Source organism: Hypomesus transpacificus, chromosome 12, assembly GCF_021917145.1.
Source record: "Hypomesus transpacificus isolate Combined female chromosome 12, fHypTra1, whole genome shotgun sequence".
In the NCBI taxonomy this organism is placed as follows: Eukaryota; Metazoa; Chordata; class Actinopteri; order Osmeriformes; family Osmeridae; genus Hypomesus; species Hypomesus transpacificus.
In genome coordinates this window covers 6,967,723-6,989,777 of record NC_061071.1, presented here as the reverse complement: position 1 = coordinate 6,989,777, position 22,055 = coordinate 6,967,723, and the positions used below count along the sequence as shown (strand labels likewise).

General features: G+C 49.2%; 2 protein-coding genes across 2 annotated transcripts; both read left to right on the top strand.

Moving 5' to 3' along the window:
• Positions 1 to 1,999: 1,999 nt before the first annotated feature.
• hpxb (hemopexin b) lies at positions 2,000 to 5,597 on the top strand. The gene is made up of 10 exons (XM_047030373.1): positions 2,000 to 2,142; positions 2,493 to 2,515; positions 2,796 to 2,903; positions 3,134 to 3,291; positions 3,453 to 3,606; positions 3,685 to 3,897; positions 4,072 to 4,170; positions 4,307 to 4,437; positions 4,824 to 4,971; positions 5,203 to 5,597. Exons 1-10 carry the CDS (start codon positions 2,078 to 2,080, stop codon positions 5,427 to 5,429), a joined length of 1,326 nt encoding a protein of 441 aa, XP_046886329.1. The 5' UTR covers positions 2,000 to 2,077; the 3' UTR covers positions 5,430 to 5,597.
• Positions 5,598 to 6,113: 516 nt separating this feature from the next.
• On the top strand, positions 6,114 to 21,841 carry LOC124474349 (radixin-like). Its single transcript, XM_047030372.1, has 15 exons — positions 6,114 to 6,383; positions 7,955 to 8,048; positions 13,087 to 13,170; positions 13,668 to 13,763; positions 14,586 to 14,708; positions 14,910 to 15,061; positions 15,184 to 15,267; positions 15,386 to 15,532; positions 16,420 to 16,516; positions 16,926 to 17,089; positions 17,351 to 17,481; positions 18,467 to 18,627; positions 18,937 to 19,029; positions 19,141 to 19,383; positions 20,148 to 21,841. Exons 2-15 carry the CDS (start codon positions 8,037 to 8,039, stop codon positions 20,310 to 20,312), a joined length of 1,752 nt encoding a protein of 583 aa, XP_046886328.1. The 5' UTR covers positions 6,114 to 6,383; positions 7,955 to 8,036; the 3' UTR covers positions 20,313 to 21,841.
• Positions 21,842 to 22,055: the final 214 nt, after the last annotated feature.

Genomic DNA, 22,055 nt, shown 5'->3' with positions numbered 1-22,055 from the left:
CCGGCTTGGGGCCCGTGCTGACCTGCCCTTGGGGCCTTTGCCTCGACAGTGATGGGGACGTCCTGGTGGCAGACTGGAGCCCTCAGCAGCATCGTGTTGTGTTGTACCCTGCCAAGGGAGTGGGCTGGCCCATCATCACCCAGGGCCTGAGCAGCCCCCGAGGCCTCGCCCTGCTGCCTGAGGGCCAGCTGGTGGTGTCAGACAGCATGAACCACTGCGTGAAGATCTACCGCTACAAGTGAGCCACACCGGAGGGAAGGACGAAGATCAGATGAAGCTCATTCGGTCGCCTCAGAACAGCTGATCCCTTGTTCTGTAACTTGACGTTTCTTCAATTTGCCTTAGATACTTTTGAAATGATTTGATGTCTTGTTGGGAGAGAATCACTCATTCACATAGTAAGAGACAATATATTTAAAAGTTAGCACATTATTAAGAAAATGTACGCTTTGGGAACTTTCCAACATTTTTTAAAGTGGTGCTTGCCATTTAGTGCCAGATATACTATGCTTCCACACTAACCACAGTTTGCTAAGTAATCAAGTTCCAAGTGGTGAACGGGTATATTTTTCTCTACGGGTTTATATTTCTCTTATTTACAAATCACTCTTGTATAGCCATGTATAGCTATCTTTATTGATATGTGTAGAGATATGTCTATATATACCATATAAACACACAGACACACAAACACGTACACTTAAGCACACATACTTAAACTTGTATATTGGTTAGACATTTGTGAAACTTTGAGATTTTGGATCGTATTCTTGCTTTTCAGAAAGAAGAAGAATATCTTGTGCAAATCAAATCAACAAAAATGTAAAAACTTTAATGATCTATATTAATATAATGTTATCTGAGGAATAAAAGGAGGTAGGTCAAATCTTCTCCAAGATTTTTCAGTACTGTTGCAACCTGAAATTCTGGGCAGATGTGAGCCTTGACCAATATAAACATAATTCTGTTGAGATGAGGCTGTAAGTTCAAATACTATCGCTATGCACACATTTCACGGTTGCTGATTGTCAAATTGAGAGAATTAATAAACCTTTTGGTTGGACGAAATGGCTCATTTGATGTTTTATTTATTTTTGATAGCTTTTTCATAGATAGAAAAACACTTTAAGACACAGATTAGTCTCATCAGACTATCTGGCATCAATGCTGAAAGCACCAGTATGGCTGAGAAGGGCACGAAAACCATCTGTCTAGTAGACTACACACAGATGACAGAAAGACAATAATGTAGTATCAACAGAGGTTGTCTGCCTCAATAAATCATTTGTGCCAATTGCAGATCAAATAACATTGAAAATGGAAGTCGGTGGGATGAGGCACTTGTGAATGTTACTGACTGGGTGTCCAAATGAACTTGGGTTCTACAATCCCAACACATGCCAACAGACCAAGTGGGGGAAAGAGAAGAGTCAAAGAAATCGATTTCAAAACCATCTCTGTTTGGCTTGTGTCACAACTGTGTTCTTTATCTTTCTGGATAAATGTTTTCAGGGCTGGCCCCAGTGTTCAAAGTCCTGTTAAACCAATGGGAACTGATTGGTCTGCCTACAACAAATAGGACTTGATGATGAATACAGATCATTGATTTGATCTGTAAGTACGTTGACGTTGTGTCCTTGGGCAAGGCACTTCACCCTACTTGCCTCGGGGGAATGTCCCTGTACTTACTGTAAGTCGCTCTGGATAAGAGCGTCTGCTAAATGACTAAATGTAAATGTGAGTAACATTATAGTAGTAGAAATAGTCACAATCCTTTATTTTTCTTCATGATTTGTACTGTAGTTTACTGTAGAGCTGTTATTGTTTGGAAGAGGAAACAACTTCGGACATTCAGACATGCTATATTCGTAATAGGACGATCAGATCTCCACAAAATGATCAACTCAAAACATTTTGCAACAGCTCAACCCCCGCCCCATCTTGTCAAGGTAAACACACATATCTACACACACAGGACTTTCCACAGTGTCCACCCACTCAGGCCAGGAGTCTGTATAAAGCAAGTCAGCTCTTTGTCAGCACAGTCATACCCAGCACTGCTCCTCCAGGACTCACCATGAAGCTCCTCTCTCTGACACTCTGGCTGTGTTTAGCACTGGGCTTTACCAGCGCTGCTCCATCGTAAGTATTGATAAACTGCCAGGTTCATCTGTACTCGCATTAAAAAAATGGACATTCTCTCACCTACATACATAGTATTTGTAGACGAGCTGCAAAGTGTGCACCTACATGTAACTGCCGTGCATTGAGGTGACTCGGAATGCAGAATGACATCCGATGGTTTTCAATGCCAGAAATTCCCACTTGAAAAACTTATTTCAGAAGTTTGTTTGCCTTGTCGAGACCATGGGCAAGTTTGCTAACCTAAACCTACAGATAGGGAAGGAAGGCAGTTCAGTTCTTCACTCTTGGTGAACCAGGTGTTCAAGAGGAGCCTCAGTCTAATTGTTTGTATCTTTTTCTCTAATCAGGCACCATGACAGAATGATGGCAGGTGAGTCTCTGATGAATGTTCAGTTCACTTACATTGAAGTCAGTCTCTCTATTTTCAATTATCTGATCTGATTGATGTCAGAGTGACCACTGCACAGCTGAGCAGTTCTTTTGAGCTCCTCTGATGAACAGCCACTTTGTGTGAGTCATGGCTCCATCCAGGCATGCTCTTTCAACAATTTGGGGTTGCACAAGGTCACAGCTGTCTAATCCTGGTCACACTTTGATGTATCTCCTAAATAGAATGAACTTTTAACCATGTTGATATGTTGATTGGTCAGATCCGGCCCAGGAGGAGGCTCATCATGCTGCCAAGCTAAATCGGTGTGATGGCGTTGAGTTTGATGCCATCGCCCCTGATGAGAAAGGAGACACCTTCTTCTTTAAAGGTACAGTAGGCTTCAATTTCACCAAAGTATTTAACAACTGTTCTGACCTGTCTTTAAACCCCGGTCATTTTTCAGAGCCATTTACAGGGAGAACATTGGGATTTTTTTCTGTCACCACTTGGTGTGGTGTGCAACCAGCACGTTGTCAGCGACTGTTTTAGCAAATGAGTGACAGATCTATGAGGGAGGATGTTTGATCGGAGTGCGCGCCTGCTCTACGCCCCAATTAGGTGACCACCTGTGGAAGGGCTTCCATGGAACAGCTCAGCTCTCCAACGAGACCTTCAAGGAGCTGGATGACTACCATCACCTGGGACACGTAGACGCTGCCTTCCGCATGCACAGCAAGGGACACCCCGAGGACCACGATCACATCTACCTCTTCTTGGTACCATCTGCTTTCTATGACGTTCACACTTCATGGCAAATCCTGGGATCTTGACCTCTTTCTTTTGTTTTGGCTGGGGTGAAATGTGAACGTCTGGTTTCATGGTGAATTCCTCACGTGTTTAACAGCATTTCTCTCTGGGGTTCGTGTGCTGATTACAGGATGATAAAGTGTTCAGCTACTTTAACCAGACTCTGGAGGAGGGCTATCCAAAAGACATCCAAGAGGACTTCCCAGGTGTCCCCAGAGACCTGGACGCCGCTGTGGAGTGTCCACAGGGAGAATGTATCTCTGACTCGGTCCTGTTTTTCAAAGGTAAACATTTTGTCCCATATTTACTTTAGTTTATTATCTATTCGTGGGACTCCACCATTGCTTTGTTTCTTCTGGTAGGAGATACGGTGTACAGTTATGACATCCCGACCAAGTCAATAAAACAAAAGGTGTGGCCTCAACTTCCCCACTGCACCTCCGCCTTCCGTTGGCTGGAACATTACTACTGTTTCCGAGGAAAGGAGTTCACCAGGTTCCATCCCGTTACCGGGGCTGTGGAGGGAGATTACCCCAAGGATGCTAGAGCTTACTTTATGAGGTGCCCGAAATTCGGTAAGCGGATCCTCCCTGAAGTAGCAGAATATCAACAGCAACAATTTCGAGTTACAAAATTTGCTCCATAATAATCACTGATTATATACAGCGGAAGCACAAAGAAATTCAACTTGGGTTGTTTTAAAAAATGATATTCTAAAGATTGTGTTGACATTTTTCACTGCTGGGCAGGTCATGGTCATGGGGGTAGGTCAATGGTGCCCAAATGCAATGAGATCAGCCTGAATGCCATTACAATCGACAGCGCTGGTAGATACTACGCCTTCAGAGGTCAGTGTCACTTTCTTCTGTGTATGAGATTTGTCTGTTGTAGTCTTCTGGGCGACTCTGGTGTTGTTCATAGGTGTTTAGTAATCTGGTAAATGAAGTTAAAATAAGTGGCCGATGTTTGATTCCCTCACTTTAGGTTCTTACTACATGCGCCTGGACACGCACCGCGATGGCAAACATGCCTTCCCTATCACCAGGTCCTGGAAGGACATTCCCGGGGCCGTTGATGCTGTCTTCAACCACAAAGACAGGATGTACATGATTGCGGTAGGTCATGACAGGATGTACATGATTGCGGTAGGTCATGACAGGATGTACATGATTGCGGTAGGTCATGACAGGATGTACATGGGTATGGTAGGTCATGACAGGATGTACATGATTGCGGTAGGTCATGACAGGATGTACATGATTGCGGTAGGTCATGACAGGATGTACATGGGTATGGTAGGTCATGACAGGATGTACATGATTGCGGTAGGTCATGACAGGATGTACATGGGTATGGTAGGTCATGACAGGATGTACATGGGTATGGTAGGTCATGACAGGATGTATATGGGTATGGTAGGTCATGACAGGATGTACATGGGTATGGTAGGTCATGATAGGATGTCCCCCCCCCCTCCCTCCCCTCCTTGTATCTTCAACAGGGGGATCAAGTCTACATTTACAAGTCAGCTGCCCACTACACTCTCATCGAGGGCTACCCCAAATCCCTGAAGGAGGAGCTGGGCATCGATGGCACTGTGAATGCATCTCTTTTGTGTGCTGATGAAGATATTGTGCATTTTATTCAAGGTAAACTGATAAAAGGAAAGATGTTTAGAATGCTTTGTTTGGGTTTTGTCTTGGTGGTAAACGCATGCTTCCATAAAATGAGAAAATACAATTTTTGTATTTGTACTGTTAGTAACCCCAACTGTGTCAACAGACCTACTCAGATTGATGCTGTCATGTTGTATCAAGATTACATCAAAGGTTCTCACTGTCAACGGTGATCTCATTTCCTGTCTCTAAATCCCCCGATAGGCAGTAAGATGCTTGACGTTGACCTGTCTGCCACCCCCAGGACAGTGAAGAGTGACTCTCCTCTGCCTATTGGGGGGATCACTGCTGCCATGTGTGGTCCTGATGGGGTCAGAGTGTTTGTGGGGTCCGAGTACTATGACTATGCAACCCCTAGGCTGCTGGCCTTCAGCAAGATCAGGGTCCGGCCCCAACAAATTACTTCCGGGATGTTCAACTGTGAGGACTAGGATGATGGGAGCCCACTCCTGAACGTTCACCCAGGACATTGTAACTGAATGTGATTGGATGGTTTCAAGAACAGGAATTGATTTTCTTTGTCGATAATCAACTGTTGGCTCTGTACACAACTTGGCTTTAAATGTTTGGCTATCATAAACTGGTATTTTCACACTGAATCAGTTGCAGTATGTATTCATCTTTTCAAGTGAAAAAAAATGAAAGGCCAGACTTTCACTTCACTTAGCATTTTTCCAAACCTGTCAAGGCAGTAACAGCTTGTGTCCACTAGATGACATAATATACAAGGATGAATTTGACAGGGAAGAATTGACATGTTATCTGTCCAAATATCTGACCAGAGATATTTTTCTGTTTTTAATACTCATATTAAAGAATGAAGTAGTGTGTGTTGGACCAACTGTTGCTTCACTTGGGTATTGCATTGACATTCTGACAACTTTAGTTTCTAGTGTCCTTTACTGTCAATGCATGACACTCAGTAAGAGTACTCAGTAAACAGAAGTGTTTATTATTTTAAACAGATGTAGATTTCAGAGTTGTATGTGAGGGACTGTGCGATAAACCCAGGATCTATCGGGAGAACTCAAAGTTTGTGAGTGTGTGTCTGTGACGGACGGTGAGCCTCCATTGAAACTGCTAGAATAGTCTATTTATAAGCTGGGGGAGCTCATACAGCCACAGAGCGGAGCGTGTACCCCTACACTTGAAATGAACCACGCCTGGCTTCAACTTGTCTAACGACGGCCATATTGAATGTCTTAACAAATCGCCTTATGGTGAATCTGACTTCTACAGCCTCTCATCCATGTACGTTCTAACGGGCGTCACACGAAGAACGGAGGCGAGACGACCATAGCAAATATAGTGTTAGTAGAAAAGCTTGAAATATTGTGAGTTTCTGCCGTCTGTGAGTGTTTCAAGAGGATAGTCCTTCGCTAGAGGTGAGTTCCTCTCCTGAAGATGAGCATCAAGTTTGATGCGGTACGGGTTAGATTTTCCTCGTGTTCAGAAAGGCCTTCTCAATATATTAGACTGAATACATACTGAGCCAAATAGACCACTCACAGTATAGATAACATAAAAATTGCGAAAACGATATGGCTATGTTTATGCTGCAAAATTGTAACATATTGCTGAATTGTGTTAGAATTTACATGTCGCTCTCGAGGATCAGAGTTGTGTCGTTGTTGCCTAATCTGAGTCGTGAAAAGCTGCAAGTAAAGTTTCCGATTGTGAATGTAGTCTAGGCCTATATTAATTTTCATTCATGCATACCAAGCTGTATAAGCGTAAGTCTAATATGCTATGCATTTTATTTTACCGTTAGAAAACAGTTTGCCTGAGATTATTTCGTACAGCAGCGTTCTCTGAACTTGTTACATTGTTGAAACCATGTCCTGTAGGCAGGGGTATTAAGATTGTTTAGCCCTCTATCTGGTAGGCAGTGTTCCAGTTCGTTATTGTCCTCTCTTATTCAATGAAGGAATGTACATTTGACCAACGGACAGTGGTGGTAAAGGCGTAGATGGGGCGAATATACTTTTGGTTGTGTAGCTCCGGCAATTGGACGGTTAAGATATAATTACGTTCAAGTCTAATACTGATATTACCCTATGCCTTGGATTCAAATATAACGGAATAACACATGTTACATGTGTTTCTTCAACAATTTAGAGAACCAACCACAATTATCTATCCATTCACTGAAATTGCTGTAGCTTACAGGAAAGGGGTATATAGCAAAATGGTGTCAATTCGTCACGGTAGGCATGACCTGAAGGTGCTCTGATGTATTGAGGCTAATGTCTGGCTTTGATTGATGTAATGTGTTTACATAACAACCATTAACTTCCTCAACCGGAACCAGCAGGTCATGCTCACATATCATTTCAGAGTCATGTTACCGACTAGTGCAGGTCATGACCAGACTGGCATTTAGTCATGTTTTAGTCTAACACAGTGACTTTTCTGCTGTAGTGCATTTGGTGGCCAGAACTACTATCAGAAATTCTAGGTTAAATATAGCTTTATCCTTCGTTTTCAAATCTCAAAACTCATGCTATATAATACTACTATATATGAAAGTGAATGAATATGTGCTATGTAATGTCTCTACTTAAGAAGTAAATATCTAGTGATAAAGAGGATTTGCCGTGAACACAGTGAGGCTGAAGGACCCCCCTTAGTCCATGTTTTATTGTCTCCAAGGCAACCATCCTATAATTAGAGCCAGCATAATCAACGTAACCACTGCTGATAAGGTGATCCAAGTTCAGATCAGTGTTGGAGTTGCACTTTCCAGTGACATGGCAACCTAAGGTCAACAGAAATGCCAGGAACCCCCGAAATAGATTTCTTCCACCCTCAGAGCACAGTGCTGTGAAACAGTCTACACTTGTTGCTTCTTGATAAAGCAAAAAATTTGACCTATGATCTAGACGATCTAGCTTCAATGTCTTGGTTTATTTTCATCCTATTGTGATGTTCACTTCATAGAAGTACTCTTTTTCAGGTTCTCTAATAAAGGAAGTTTGGCCGTCCTGTGAAGGACTTGTCTTCTCTGTTGTCGGGCAGAGGGAAGAGGGAAGACCAAGATGCCTAAACCGGTAAGACATATGAACATACTTTATATGATAAAAAATATAAAACAACCAGGTTGAAGATGACTATCGTTTGGAGATCAAGGTTGGTCCGAGTGACATGTTTTTGTGCTGGGCTAATTTTTGCCTTCTCAATATTTCACACATATATATATATATATATATCAACACAAGTGACTACCACAGAACAGGCGTTGGCCTTTGTGCCGTGTGTACTGCGTCATCCTCCTTCCAACCAGAGCAGTTAGCTGTGGAGCAGTTAGCTGTGGAGCAGTTAGCTGTGGAGCTGTCCCAAGGAAAGCAGAACCGTGGTGGAAAGTAACTGTCTGCTTCTATGCCTTCATCCCATCCAGGGTTTTGCAACACTGTTGTTGCTAGCAAGGTCTAGCTAGGGCGCCAGCTAATACAACAGTGAGAAGTCCAGCCCTCTCAGCGACAGTGTGACGCCAAAACACGCCACTCGTAGCCGTCCCATCGGTCTGATGTCTTAAGCAGCTCTCTTTGTGTTTAACTGTTGCAACAGTATCCAGTGAAGTAGGCTGTCCACACTGGGGATGAGTCACTCTCCAATTTGAAGCTATTGCAGAACGTCTTGGAATCGAGTTAGATGTGTGATGTCATTTTCTGGTCCTGGTGGACTTGCTTTATAGAGGCCGTTTGAGGGGAACTGTGTGAGAGAGAGAAGGTACACTGTGTTCAGTAAGCTGTGTGTCTAACTGGCCTCGCTTCTGGGGAACAATAAGCAGGGTTTGTGGGTTGGGGAAACAACTATTGTATTAGGGGAAGAGGTGGGAGGATACTGAGAGCTGGATGTGAAATGGTTTCTCTTGGCTACTCTCGAGTTCATGCTGCGACTGGTGTTCTGGGGGGGGTTGGTTTACACCACCCTATCACATGATGAAGGCCTCTATGCTGGGCTGCCCTCGGGGGAGGGGGGGGGGGACACACACAAGGGGGGGGGGGAGGGGGGGTGGACACACACAAGGGTGGAGCCATGGACTGGCTGTCTATCCCCTGAGTCACCGGGGCACCGTCCCAGAATGGCTCCGAGGCGGTGTCTTCACCCAGGGGACTGTCACTGTCCCAGGCAGGAGAACAGCCTGTCCCTGGGACTCTGTCACCACCAGTTCCCTCCCAACAACATCCCTGCCAAGAATCATGGCAGCACTTTTACAAACCCCAACTAATGTGGATCAACACGGCTTCGACCATGTCCACAGCGCCCCTCTGGGGGGAGAGATGGGAGTTTTGGGGGGGGGGCCGGGGGCCTGGCGCAAGCAGCAGTCGCTGTGAATCCCCCATGTTATTTATAGGACAGTCGAGGGTCTTGTCAGCCATACTCCTCTCCTGAACTCTGCGGGGGGTGTTTATGACCTGCCGGAGCCCACAGGAAGAGGGCGCTGCAGGGCCACTGCCTTGGCCTGTCTTCCTGTTTGCCTCTGAAGGCCTGAAGTGTGGGCCCGGGCCTCCATAAGTCGGAGGACTGTGTCAACATCCTGTGCCAGTGGAGGAGGGGGCGAGGGTGGGGGGTGGGGAGGGAGAATGGAGGTGTGTTTTGGAGCCAAGTGGGGGTTAGGGTTAGTCGTCATTGGGGCCGCAGCTCTGTTTGAGCGCCTTTTTTCCCACGCTGGGCAGGTACCGCTTTGCATGGCGCCAGTTTGCGGTCGGCACGTGGCGTCTGTGCAATATGGCGTCTTGAGTTCAAGGCTTTTAACTCGAGCCAGCCCGAGCTATACCACGGTTGACTGTCGGGGACCTTCCCGATGCTGGTGGGCGGGGCTTTAGACTGCAAGGGCCTGCCCTTGTCTGGGAAGCTCACCTGTGTGTGTGTGTGAATGTGTGAATGTGTGTGTGTGAGTGTGAGAGTGTAGGCTGGGATCCTTCTTGTATTCCTACTACTCTTTCAAGTGAGTAGGCAGGGGCAGAGGGAGAGAGGGGGGGGGGGGGGGTAATCAGCCGGACAGACAGCTGCTCAGGCCCAGAGGCCTAGATTAGTGGATCCTCAGACTGGAGAATAGCAGTCAGGTGTGTGTGTGTGTGTGTTTGTGTGTGTCATCCTCTGAGGCCCTCCTCTCAGCCAAGTCCCTGTAAACAGCTTAGAAGCCAACAGCTGCAGCGTTCAGAGGCAGTCGTCTGACTGAGAACTCATCCACACATGTTCCAATGCAGCGCAGGGTAGAAACACGCATCCAGTCGTTGGCCGGGAGAATGACGCCAAGCCGTCTTGACAAACGCACTCAAATCAAGCGCAGGCTGCGGCCTGGACCCAGTAAGCCCTCACGCCCCTCTCCTCATCCGACATGCGTTCTGTGGCGTTTCGCCACCTTGTCCACAGTTAGCCCTGCTCCACTGGCTCAGTTCAACATGCACGTGTGGCGGGAACAACAGCGGGTAATGTCAAACAAAAGTAAAAAAAAAACAAGTTTGTACGATGAGACGTTGTTGTTGTCGTCCTCTCGCACAGCTCGACGCGTTGCTACATCCTAGAGTGGATCCTGGCTTGTAGTTTGCCTCGTTCCCCTTTAATCAATATTCAGAGTTCATCTGAGGGGAATGCCCGGTGTTGGGTTTCGGTATGACAAAAGGGGTGCTTCTCGGGCGATGCTTGGGAAAAGTCCCTCCTTCAGGCCGTGGTGTCAGAGGATGTGATTAGCTGTGTCAGTGCTACGGCATGCTGCTCCTCTCCTCCCCCCACCTCCTTCTGTACACCAGGGGGGTGAGGAGGGGGGGGGAGGATTAGAGGGCTGTCTGGGCCTCACTAGTCTTCTCTCCCTTCTCTGTGGGTAGGCAGGATTTTGGCTCAGCCCTCCACACACACACACACACACACACACACACACGAAAGGCACATGTGTGGGCTAACGCAGGCATTCATACTGTACACACACACACACACACACACACACACACACTGCAGACTGACAAAGGGCTGCTTTTTCAAAGCAGATTTCTGGGGGCTGGCCCCACATAAATGCGAGGGGACATTTAGTCATCAGGAAACCAAGCTTAAAGCCTTCACTGCCTCCATAAGGGTTTTGCCACTCAAGTTGAAACGGTTTTGAGCCCTCTTCTGTCCTGTACCAGACAGAAATGTCCCCTTTGCTGGTCGGTTCTTGTTCCGTCCTCCTGGACGTGAGGGATATGGGTTGTGACAACACGCAGCTTTGGTTACGTGACGATGGGACTTGTGTGTTGCGTGTCGCCTGGTTCTCCCTGACCTCCTCCGCCGCTGTCGGTCTGGGCTCGGCTTCGTTCTGCCTGGTCTCCTCCTCCGTCGAACGCAGTGAGACGACGCGAGTCAGAGCTCTTCAGTGCTAGGGTCATTTGAGTCTCACATTTCACACGGATATGCTTGGGTTATTCAGGCAGCAGATCAGAGCTCCTCTGGCTGGATGGAGACCTCCCCGGAACAATCCGTGCTTCAGACTGGGGGAGACTGGCTTTGGGAGACCTACGTAAACTAGTGACGGCAGTTAGATGAACCTAACTGACCTTTGTTTTTGCCAGTATGCTTTGTAGGTTGTTATAATTGTAGCCTTTGCTCAAGATCTAGTTGATAACGTCTATTCGACTTAAAACAACTCCCATTCAAGGCCACAAGACCAAGGGAGCCGTCGCTAGGGGCCGAGAACCCATTCATAACCAAATATATTTTTGGAATGTTTTCAAAGTCTCCATGGCTACGCCTCATCACCTAATCTCCATAACTGTGGGACTCACCACCAGGCCTGCACATAGGAGCTATGTGACACCAGGCAGGAGAGTCACTGTTCCCCCTGATTTAAAACCCCCCACCGCTCCTGGAACTAAAGTAGCGTCTCTTCTCCATGTAGCCTGAAGAGTTAGTTTACCCCTCCATAGCTTGGCTGTGGTAAATAATGGAATGTTCTGGAATGGGTCATTCTAGTCCAGCTGGCTTCGAGATGGAGACGGCTGCACCCATAGACGAGCGTTGGTGGGAGGGGCGGAGGGGAGACGCTGGTGGTTTCATGGGTAATTGATGATTGTGAGACCCAGGCAGACGGCGCTCTGCTGGACCATGGGAGACAGTCCCAGTAAGGCCCTATATGCGGAAGTTTCATGGCTTACTAGTTGTGCCGAAGTAGAGAGAGCCAAAGCGATAAGGGGAGGTGGGGGTGCTTTGGCCTGTGCCTTTATGGAGAAGGGGGATAAATACTGATGTTCCTGGGGTTTCATGGGTAATTAATGATGGGAGAGGAAGAGGGAGGGAAAGGGATGCGGCTCTGGTCTGTGGGGACGAAGGCACTGGAGCTCCATTGTAATACTATCCCAGCGAGAGGGAGCCCGGCATCGTCTTTCCCCTTGCTCTCGTTTACCTTCTCTCTCTCTCTCTCTCTCTCCTCTTTAACTCTTCTTTGCTCCTCATCTCCAACAGCTCTGGAAAGAGAAGCCCCAGAGAGAGAGAGAGAGAGAGAGAGAGAGAGAGAGAGAGTGTGTGTGTGTGTGTGTGTGTGTGTGTGTGTGTGTGTGTGTGTGTGTGTGTGTGTGTGTGTGTGTGTGTGTGTGTGTGTGTGTGTGTGTGTGTGTGTGTGTGTGTGTGTGTGTGTATAAAGTAAAGGAGGATGCAGGATGCCCCCAGGGTCAGTTACATCAGCTGTGTGTGTTGGGCCTGTTGCCAGGCCCCCTTAGGAAACCAATCGGTGCGCTCCCCAGCCAGCCCCACCTCAGCACGCACAGCATTTTGGGTAGGGGAGGCAGCCACAAGGAAGGGGAGAGGGAGAGAGTGCTGGGGGGGGGGAGAGGGAGAGCTCTTTAGAGTGCTGAGAGGGCAAAAAGACCCACGTCGAGCTGTACGGTAGACACACACAAGCACACTCGTTAAACTCATCGCTCCTCCAGATTTGTTTCCAGAACAAACCGGGACTTGATGTTCTGCTGTAGTTGCGCCCTTGGAGGATTCAGTCTCTTACTCCGTGCCTCTGTGCTCACGGGCCGGGCCTCACGGGCACATTGTGGCTTCTAATAAAGCTTTGGCTCTGATGGTCAGGCGTAAGGGTTCACCTGTGTTCTATGTGTCGTCTAGATCAATGTGCGGGTGACCACTATGGACGCAGAGCTGGAGTTTGCCATCCAGCCCAACACCACAGGCAAGCAGCTGTTTGACCAGGTAAGAGTGAGCCCGAGCCTTCACACGCATGCTCCGGCAAACTCCGAACTCACACCTGGCTAGCAGTATTGCATAGGAACAATACACCACAACACAAGGGACTGTTGCTGTGTCTCAGTAACCATTCCCCCCCCTCATCGACTTTGTATGCTGACACGGATACTCATGGGCATGGGAATTCTAAAACAATTTCACGACTGTGCAGAGCGTCATTTAGTTGACAGCCATGCCCTCCATGTCACCCCCCCCCCCCCCCCCCCCGCCCCCGAAGCATTCATACATGTACACACTCTGCAGTATTCATGGCCCCAGCTGAAATATTCATAAGCTAGTGTTGAGGGTTGGGGTCTGGTGGGATGGGGTGGGCGGGGGGGCTAACAGGCCAGCTCCGGGCCCAGGCTGCGGGCTCTGCTGGGTGGGTTGAACGATGCGCCCAGGGCCCTGTTGGACGAGGGGTCGCAGGCCTGGAGGGATGACGCTGTGGTGGGTGTCCCCAGGTGGTGAAGACCGTGGGTCTCCGCGAGGTCTGGTTCTTTGGCCTCCAGTACGTGGACAGCAAGGGTTACAGCACCTGGCTCAAGCTCAATAAGAAGGTGAGTCTCTCTCCCCTCCCTCCCTCCCTCCTACCTCTCCTTCTGATTATCCGGTGTGTGTGTTTGTGTGTGTGTGTCTAGCCCCAGTTGCGGGGCTGAGCTGGTTATGCTGTGGTCAGGGTCCCAGATGTGCACTTCCACAGTCTTCCTCTCTGTATCAGGCCAAAGGACTCCAACCTAATCCCTGTCTGTGCTGAAGCGTAAAGTGTGTGTGTGTGTGTGCGTGCGACTGGCAGCCCTCCAGCAGCAGTAAAGGGGCTGTCAGAATGATCTACGACAGGATTCATTTGAACAAGTGGCTCCAGTGGAAAGTATTTAGGCTCCTAGCCCCCTGGAGCAGAGCGCTAAGGGCCTAAAGGCTTGTAGACCTAATGTCCGTTATCACTGATAATGACCTGATTAGATTACCAACACATGTTGGTGTATGCGGTCTCTTGTCACGCCCCCTTGTTAGCCTAGAGGATCTTTTTGGGCCCAGGTTGTAATGGTGGGGGCAAACGGCGTCTCCAAACCGGATCCCTGAGAGCTACCTTCCTGTTGGCTTTTGCTCCTTCATGGCGCAAAAACGAGGCTGAATTCAACACGAGTTGCCTGATTCAACCAACTCATTATTAGAATCAAGTGTGCTAGATTAGTGAGAACCTACTGGCAGGAAGCTCTCCAGGAACGGGGTTAGAGGATGTCAGTCGGTTACGCTAATGTCCTCGGCCCCCCTCCTTCCTCCCTCCTCACCTCATGAGCACTTGGTACAATAATGTGCTGAATCAGAGCCAGCCCACCCTGTCCCCGGTGTTTTGGTTCTGAGTGTCCTCGTCCTTCCAGGTGACCCAGCAGGATGTCAAGAAGGAGAACCCGCTCCAGTTTAAGTTCCGGGCCAAGTTCTTTCCCGAGGACGTGTCCGAGGAGCTGATCCAGGAGATCACCCAGAGGCTCTTCTTCCTGCAGGTGAGGACGCCGGCGCACGTTGATGACATCACTACACCGTAGGGCAGCTGGCGGGAGGACGCTCTTGTCCTGTCATCAGCTAGCTCGTTTTCCCTCTTCAGTGAGACTAACTTGCATGAGCAAAGACCAAATAATAATCATCATCATTGTTTTGACCTACTACCAAACTCACAAAAATCACGCATGACGTCGGGTTCCCAGGTGAAGGAGGCCATTTTGAACGATGAGAACTACTGTCCTCCGGAGACGGCCGTGCTGCTGGCCTCCTACTCGGTCCAGGCCAAGTACGCCGACTTCAACAAAGACGTCCACAAGCCTGGCTATCTCACCCACGACAGACTGCTGCCCCAGAGGTGAGCTCCACCTACCTGGAATAAGGCTGCTTCTCCCCCCCCCCTCCCCCAAGGGAAATGTCGTTGTAGACTTGAGGTTGTTTCACATGACATTCTGACCTTCTGGTGGTGTTGTTGTGTAGAGTTCTAGAGCAGCACAAGCTCACCAAGGAGCAGTGGGAGGACAGGATACAGACCTGGCATGAGGAACACAGAGGGATGCTCAGGTGTGTGTGTGTGTGTGGTGTGCCACAGAGTGTGCGTTTGTGTGATTTCTGTCACGGCTGCGTTTTTGGAAGTCTTCCGAACGTTGCTTCTTTTTTTTTCTGAAATGCGTGTGAGCAGGGAGGACTCCATGATGGAGTACCTGAAGATCGCCCAGGACCTGGAGATGTATGGGGTCAACTACTTTGAGATCAAGAACAAGAAGGGCACTGAGCTGTGGCTGGGCGTGGACGCCCTGGGCCTCAACATCTACGAGCACGAAGACAAGTCAGTTCCACGCAACCCCGTTCCCACTTTGACCGAAGCCACGTCGCAAGTGTTTCTGAACCGCGTAAACTAGTTGACTAAATGACTACATGTAGTTCAGTATGAATACCTCCTGCCAGAGGTGCTAGTCTTGACTAAAAAGACTGCTTTGGCGCCCGGGTTTAAAATTCTTATGAGGCGTGTCCACTATTCGTATGTCGCTTTGGATAAAAGCGTCTCAGTGAATGTTAAAGGTAACATGTAAACAATTGTACGAAAGGACTTAAGAGGGGGGAGGGGAGTGTTCCGGAGAGGGAGACGAGGAGAGTCGGGGGGGGGGGGGGGGGGGGGGGGGGGGGGCTGAGTGAAGACGAGGGCCAGAGGGGAAGAGGAAGTGTCTTTTGGTGGAAATAGGGGAGAGGGGAGTTCTTCCTGTTTTTAACTTCCGTTACGGGTCGGGATGGGCTTCGTCTCTGTGACATGGTTTCCTGTGAGTGCTACACCGTTTCCTGTCTCTTGTCCCCTGCCCTGACCTTGCTAGTCAACACTATTTCTGATCCATTGAGAACAGTCTAAATCCAATCTCCATTTTGGATGGTAGCTAGAGATAAGCAGATGGTAAACATGAAAACCATGCTGTTATACCACATGCGGTTGACAGGACTGAGCAGATTGGATCTGGTTAAAAGCATATTGCATGCCAAATATGGCTGCCAGTGTTGTCCGACTATTAGATTAGTGGAGAAAGGCAGGAAGCGTAGTTAGGACTGTCGGTTTAACGGTCTCAGACGCTTGAATCCCAATCATACTAGCCGCCACCTGGTGGCAGACTTTAGAATGGCATGGAAGATTTGCTGTGTGTGTGTGCATGTTGTGTTTTTCTGACTGCATGTCCCGGTTTCCCCCAGGCTGAGCCCGAAGATCGGCTTCCCTTGGAGCGAGATCCGGAACATCTCCTTCAACGACAAGAAGTTTGTCATCAAACCCATCGACAAGAAAGCTCCCGTACGCCTGCCTTACACCTGACAGAAACACACACAACACACACGCATGCCAAGCTGTCACAGGGCACGCTTCACGTGGAACGCTCTACACACGGTGGTACCCATGAATACAACATACAGGGGGAATCTGAACATCGTAAACCTCACACAAGTCAGTCTAGTCCAGGGTGCGTCTCCAACACTCTTCCTGGAGAGCTAACTTTCCTGTAGGTTTTCGCTCCAACGCCAATCCAGCCCGCCCGATTCGGATGATTGGCTGGTTGCTGCCTCGAGTCGGGTTAAGTTACTACCGGGGTTGGAGCCGAAAGCGACAGGCAGGCCAGCTCTCCAGGAACGGGGGTGGGGAGACCCCCGCGAGGCTCCCTGACGCCCCCAGTCGGTGTCTCACCCCGCCGTGCACCCGTCTACAGGACTTTGTGTTCTACGCTCCCCGGTTGCGGATCAACAAGCGCATCCTGGCCCTGTGCATGGGTAACCACGAGCTGTACATGAGGAGGAGGAAGCCCGACACCATCGAGGTGCAGCAGATGAAGGCGCAGGCCCGCGAGGAGAAGCACCACAAGCAGACAGAGAGGTGCCGGACCCTGACACACACACGCTCTCTTATGCAAGAGGGAGACAGAATATGTACATTGTGGTAGTGCAAGTGCTTTCTCACCTCAAATTCTCACCACCAGGTGGCAGTACCAGTGCTTGAAGACATGCAGTAGTTACTTTGTCATAGTGTGACAAATCTTGGAATGATCTACTGATTTGATAATAAATAAATAATAATACAGATCCTTTGATGACATGAAGTACGTGGGATCACGTTTCCCTCCTCTGCTCCCCTCAGGGCCCAGCTGGAGAACGAGAAGAAGAAACGAGAGCACGCGGAGAAGGAGAAGGAGAGGATAGAGAGAGAGAAGGACGAGCTGATCGAGAGACTGAGACAGATAGAGGAGCAGACCCTGAAGGCACAGAAAGGTACACGAGCGCTCTTGTCGCCCTCGCGCACTGTACTGCACATGCTCAGTACCTCGCCCTCCCCCTCTCAGCCTACCTCTAGACAACCAAGGCCAGCCTCGCTGAGCCCTCCATGCAAGGTTAGCACCTTCCATTTCCCATCGAGACAAGTTAAGGAATAATAGTTCCGAAAGCCATGCCCCCAAAACATTGGCTGTTTCAACCGTTTTTCGGGCTATTTTCACCAATGTGTGAAATGTCCTTGGGCTGTTGGAGGTGTGAACTTTGCACTGTTGTTAGGAGCACTCGAGAACAAAATCTACATGGGGTACGGACATCCAGATGTCACACAAACGTTTTGAAGTGAACCTTCAATTTGGTTGTTGCCATGGTGTTGCTATGGGCCTGGAAAGTGTGAAAGCTGAGCCTATCAGCCGTGTGGGGCCCCCTGCACCATGTTTCTAAACTACAATCTCTCACCTCTTATAGGCCTGCTCTCAGCTCCAGGTAAACAGTCCTGTCCAACCAGAAACACCTTTCTAGAACTTTCCCCATCACTTCGAGAAGAAGTGTTTCTGACCCCTCTGTGTTCCCCCCCTCCCATAGACCCCAATGGAGTCTGAGTAGCATGCTAGTGCTGCCGTCATCCGTTCTGCTCTACCGTCAGCCATTACCATGTTTCAATGTGACATTTGTCTTTGAGGATCGTGTGTGTGTGTGTGTGGCACCTATGAACACCAGAAGTGGGGTTTGGATTGTTGAGGGTCAGAGCCTCCAAGGTGTGTGAGTGTGTGTGTGTGTGTGTCGCTGGGGTAACCTCATCAATCGTGTATTTTCCCTCTGTTGTTCTTGTGTAAATATAGGATCTCCCTTTGCCTTTGTCTGACTCGGCCATGTATAATACACATCACTCCCTAGATGTCGTCCCTATATCAAGGTGAAGGGGAATAGGGCACTCTGTAAAGGTTCTGGAGATGACTGTGTGTGTGTGTGCGCTGATTCACAGAGCTGGAGGAGCAGACACGCAAGGCCCTGGAGCTGGAGCAGGAGAGGAGGAGGGCGAGGGAGGAGGCGGAGAGGCTGGAGAGGGAGAGACAGGCGGCGGAGGAGGCCAAGGCAGAGCTGGCCAGGCAGGCAGCCGACCAGATGAAGACCCAGGAACAGCTGGTGAGGGAGCCGGAGAGGAGTCGGAAGTCGTTATTTTGAGCATGCGCTTCAGGAAACGGCCGTAAAACTCGCTTTCCAACGACTGTCAGTGGGTTTCAGTACTTCAGCATAGCCCCCAGAGGAAGATCTCCTCATGTTTAGTTGTCGTGGAAGTGCTGGAACGAGACATTCACTTCAGCAAACACTTTATGAAACGACCACAAAACGAGTTTCTAAACGGCCATCAGGAGGTTTCAGATCCTCACCGTAGCCCGAGACAAAGAATGTTGTTGTTGTTGTTGTGACTGACTGAGGGAGCCCTCTGTGCAGGCGGCTGAGCTGGGAGAGTTCACAGCCAAGATCGCCCTGCTGGAGGAGGCAAAGAGGAAAAAAGACGAGGAGGCCACAGAGTGGCAGCACAAGGTGAGCCGTCAGGACCACCAGCAGTGGCCTGGTCCTCAGGTCCGGAACATTCTAACACCTCATGTGGTTGGTTCATAGCTTGGGGTGACAACCTTCCCTCCCTCCCTGCAGGCGATATCAGCCCAGGAGGACCTGGAGAAGACCAAGGAGGAGCTGAAGCTGGTGATCAGCTCGCCGGTGACCCCGGCGGGGGGCGCGGCCGAGGGCGAGCACGACCACGACGAGCAGGATGAGAACCACGCCGAGGCCAGCGCCGAGCTCTCCAACGAGGGCGTCAGCGCCCTGGACCTGCGCAGCGAGGAGGAGCGCGTCACCGAGGCGCAGAAGAACGAGCGCGTCAAGAAGCAGCTGCAGGTCAGTGAGGCTCGTCATCTAACCCTGCTCAAGTTCCTCAGTCTACCTCATTCTAACCCTGCTTAAGTTCTACTTCTTTAGGTACTACGTCAGTCTAACCCTGCTTCAGTTCCTCAGTCTAACCCTGCTTAAGTTCCTCAGTCTAGCTCATTCTAACCCTGCTTAAGTTCTACCTCCTTAGGTACTACCTCATTCTAACACTGTATAAGTACTACCTCAGTCTAATCCTGAATAGATACTACCTCAGTCTAATCCTGAATAGATACTACCTCAGTCTAACCCTGTATAGGTACTACCTCAGTCTAATCCTGAATAGATACTACCTCAGTCTAACCCTGTATAGGTACTACCTCAGTCTAATCCTGAATAGATACTACCTCAGTCTAACCCTGTATAGGTACTACCTCAGTCTAATCCTGAATAGATACTACCTCAGTCTAACCCTGTAAGGTACTACCTCAGTCTAATCCTGAATAGATACTATCTCAGTCTAACCCTGTATAGGTACTACCTCAGTCTAATCCTGAATAGATACTACCTCAGTCTAACCCTGTATAGGTACTACCTCAGTCTAATCCTGAATAGATACTACCTCAGTCTAACCCTGTATAGGTACTCCTCAGTCTAATCCTGGGGTATTACCTCTCTGGACTTGCTGGTCAGGGGGTTATATGGATCTGTTAGAATTGAGAAATTTGTATTTGAAAACCTACCAGTCTTAGTTTACCACTCCCCCTTCCCCCCCCTTCTCCTTCTCCTGTCAGACGCTGAGCTCAGAGCTGGCCGATGCCCGAGACGACACCAAGAAGACCCAGAACGACATGCTGCACGCCGAGAACGTGAAGGCGGGCCGCGACAAGTACAAGACGCTCCGACAGATCCGCCAGGGCAACACCAAGCAGCGCATCGACGAGTTTGAGTCCATGTGAGAAGTCACAATGCGAGAGTCATGCCAGTCAACCCCCCCCCTCCCCCCCCCTCTCTTTATCCTCAGCACCCTATTCAGGGGTGACTTGCTGATGCCGTCCGCCCCCGACCCTCGCCGCCCCCCCCCCCCCCCCCCCCCCACCCGTGAAGATTCTAGAGGTGCATGGCTGCCTCCACCTTTGCCAAAGCTCTGCCCTCATCTCCACCCAGACCACGTCAGGAATCGCCCATGCAAAGCAAACAGCGCAATGACACCGCGTTCAGCTGCCATCGCACACCTCAGAGGTGAGCAGATGATGCGCTTGCACAGCACAAGAAGTGGAGATGCAAGAAAAACCGAAATGGAATTGGGAGTATTTTTTTACGCAAACTTTGGCCATTGCAAAAGCTATTTTTGTCGCGTATGCTTGCTAAGCCTGTAATGCAAAGCTTTAGTATTACCCCTGTTGTTGAGTTGAAAGTATCGCCCCCTTTACTTTTAAAAGTGTTTTTCCGTTCTTGCTTTATTCGGCTGTTTTATCGAAGCCCTACCATTTTAGTTGTCCGTTACCTTTGTACCCACTGTGCACTGGGTCGGTCCTTGGCTGGGAAGAGAGGCTTGAGTTTGGGGGGGAATTCATTTTTCGTTTTTTTTTTTTTTCTCTCAACATTGAGATCAACACAGTTGCAGAGTAGACTGAGCTGAACCATCTATGTGTATTTGATGATCCGACATATCCCACTCCTAGAAGCTGAGCGTCAGGATAGATGGGTGAAATGCTGGATGGACGTAGGAGTCAGTCAAAAGGGAAGTTGACAAAGAGCTGCGGGGAGCAAGGTTGCACTGGTTGCCATCACTGTTAGGTCGTGTTTATGTGAACACTTTAGGAGATAAGCCACTGCCCTTTCTTAAGCTGATTAGAACGTTCTGAGGATTCACTTACTAGTGTGTGCGTGTGCATCAAGAGATTTAAAAAGAGACTCCTAATAGATGGTCCCTCTCACTGGCTCCCAGTGTTTCCTGCCCAGTCTCCATAGATGGTTTTCTCTGCCTACCGGCTCACAAAGGCCCCCGGGTCAGACAGACAGACAGACAGACTTCTGTCTGTCTGTCTGTCTGTCTGTCGTGACGTCTTCAGGTGTGTGTGTATATAGGGAGATTCCTTTCTGGCTGGAGAGCATACGAAAACGTCAGTCCTCGACACAGGACGAATCTCTACCTCAGTACTGTAACCATGGTGACTGAACAATCGAAACACTAGAGCCGTTACACCCCACCCCCTCGCCCCCATTTCGATCGAAGTAGCGACAGGCGACCTAAGAATAGCAGCGGTTGGCGGAGTTCATAGCGACTCATGGCGGGGGTTACGATAGGACGCGTGACGTTTTGCGTGCGAGTGCGTGTGTGTACGGCGAATTCGTACCAGTCACGAGTCCTCCCTCTGGAATGTTCCGGAAAGCGTTCGCAAAGGGAAAAAAAAGCTGCAGACAAAGGACGGTGTCCATATCAGAGGGCCAATCCCTCACCGTAGAAACACACTCCCCGTCCGAGCCAATGTTTCACTCCCAAGGACCTGTCTACGAACACCTGCAGAGTAGCCCCCTGCTCCCCACTGAACTGGGGGGACTCAAACCCTCCTCTGATCAGAGACACGGTCCAATCTGCCTTTGGGGGCTGCGTCTGTTACTTGTCTATAGGCTGGCTTCGACCGCCTGCCCTCCCCGTTCCTCCTGACCTGAGGTAGGATACCGACCCCCATGTTTAG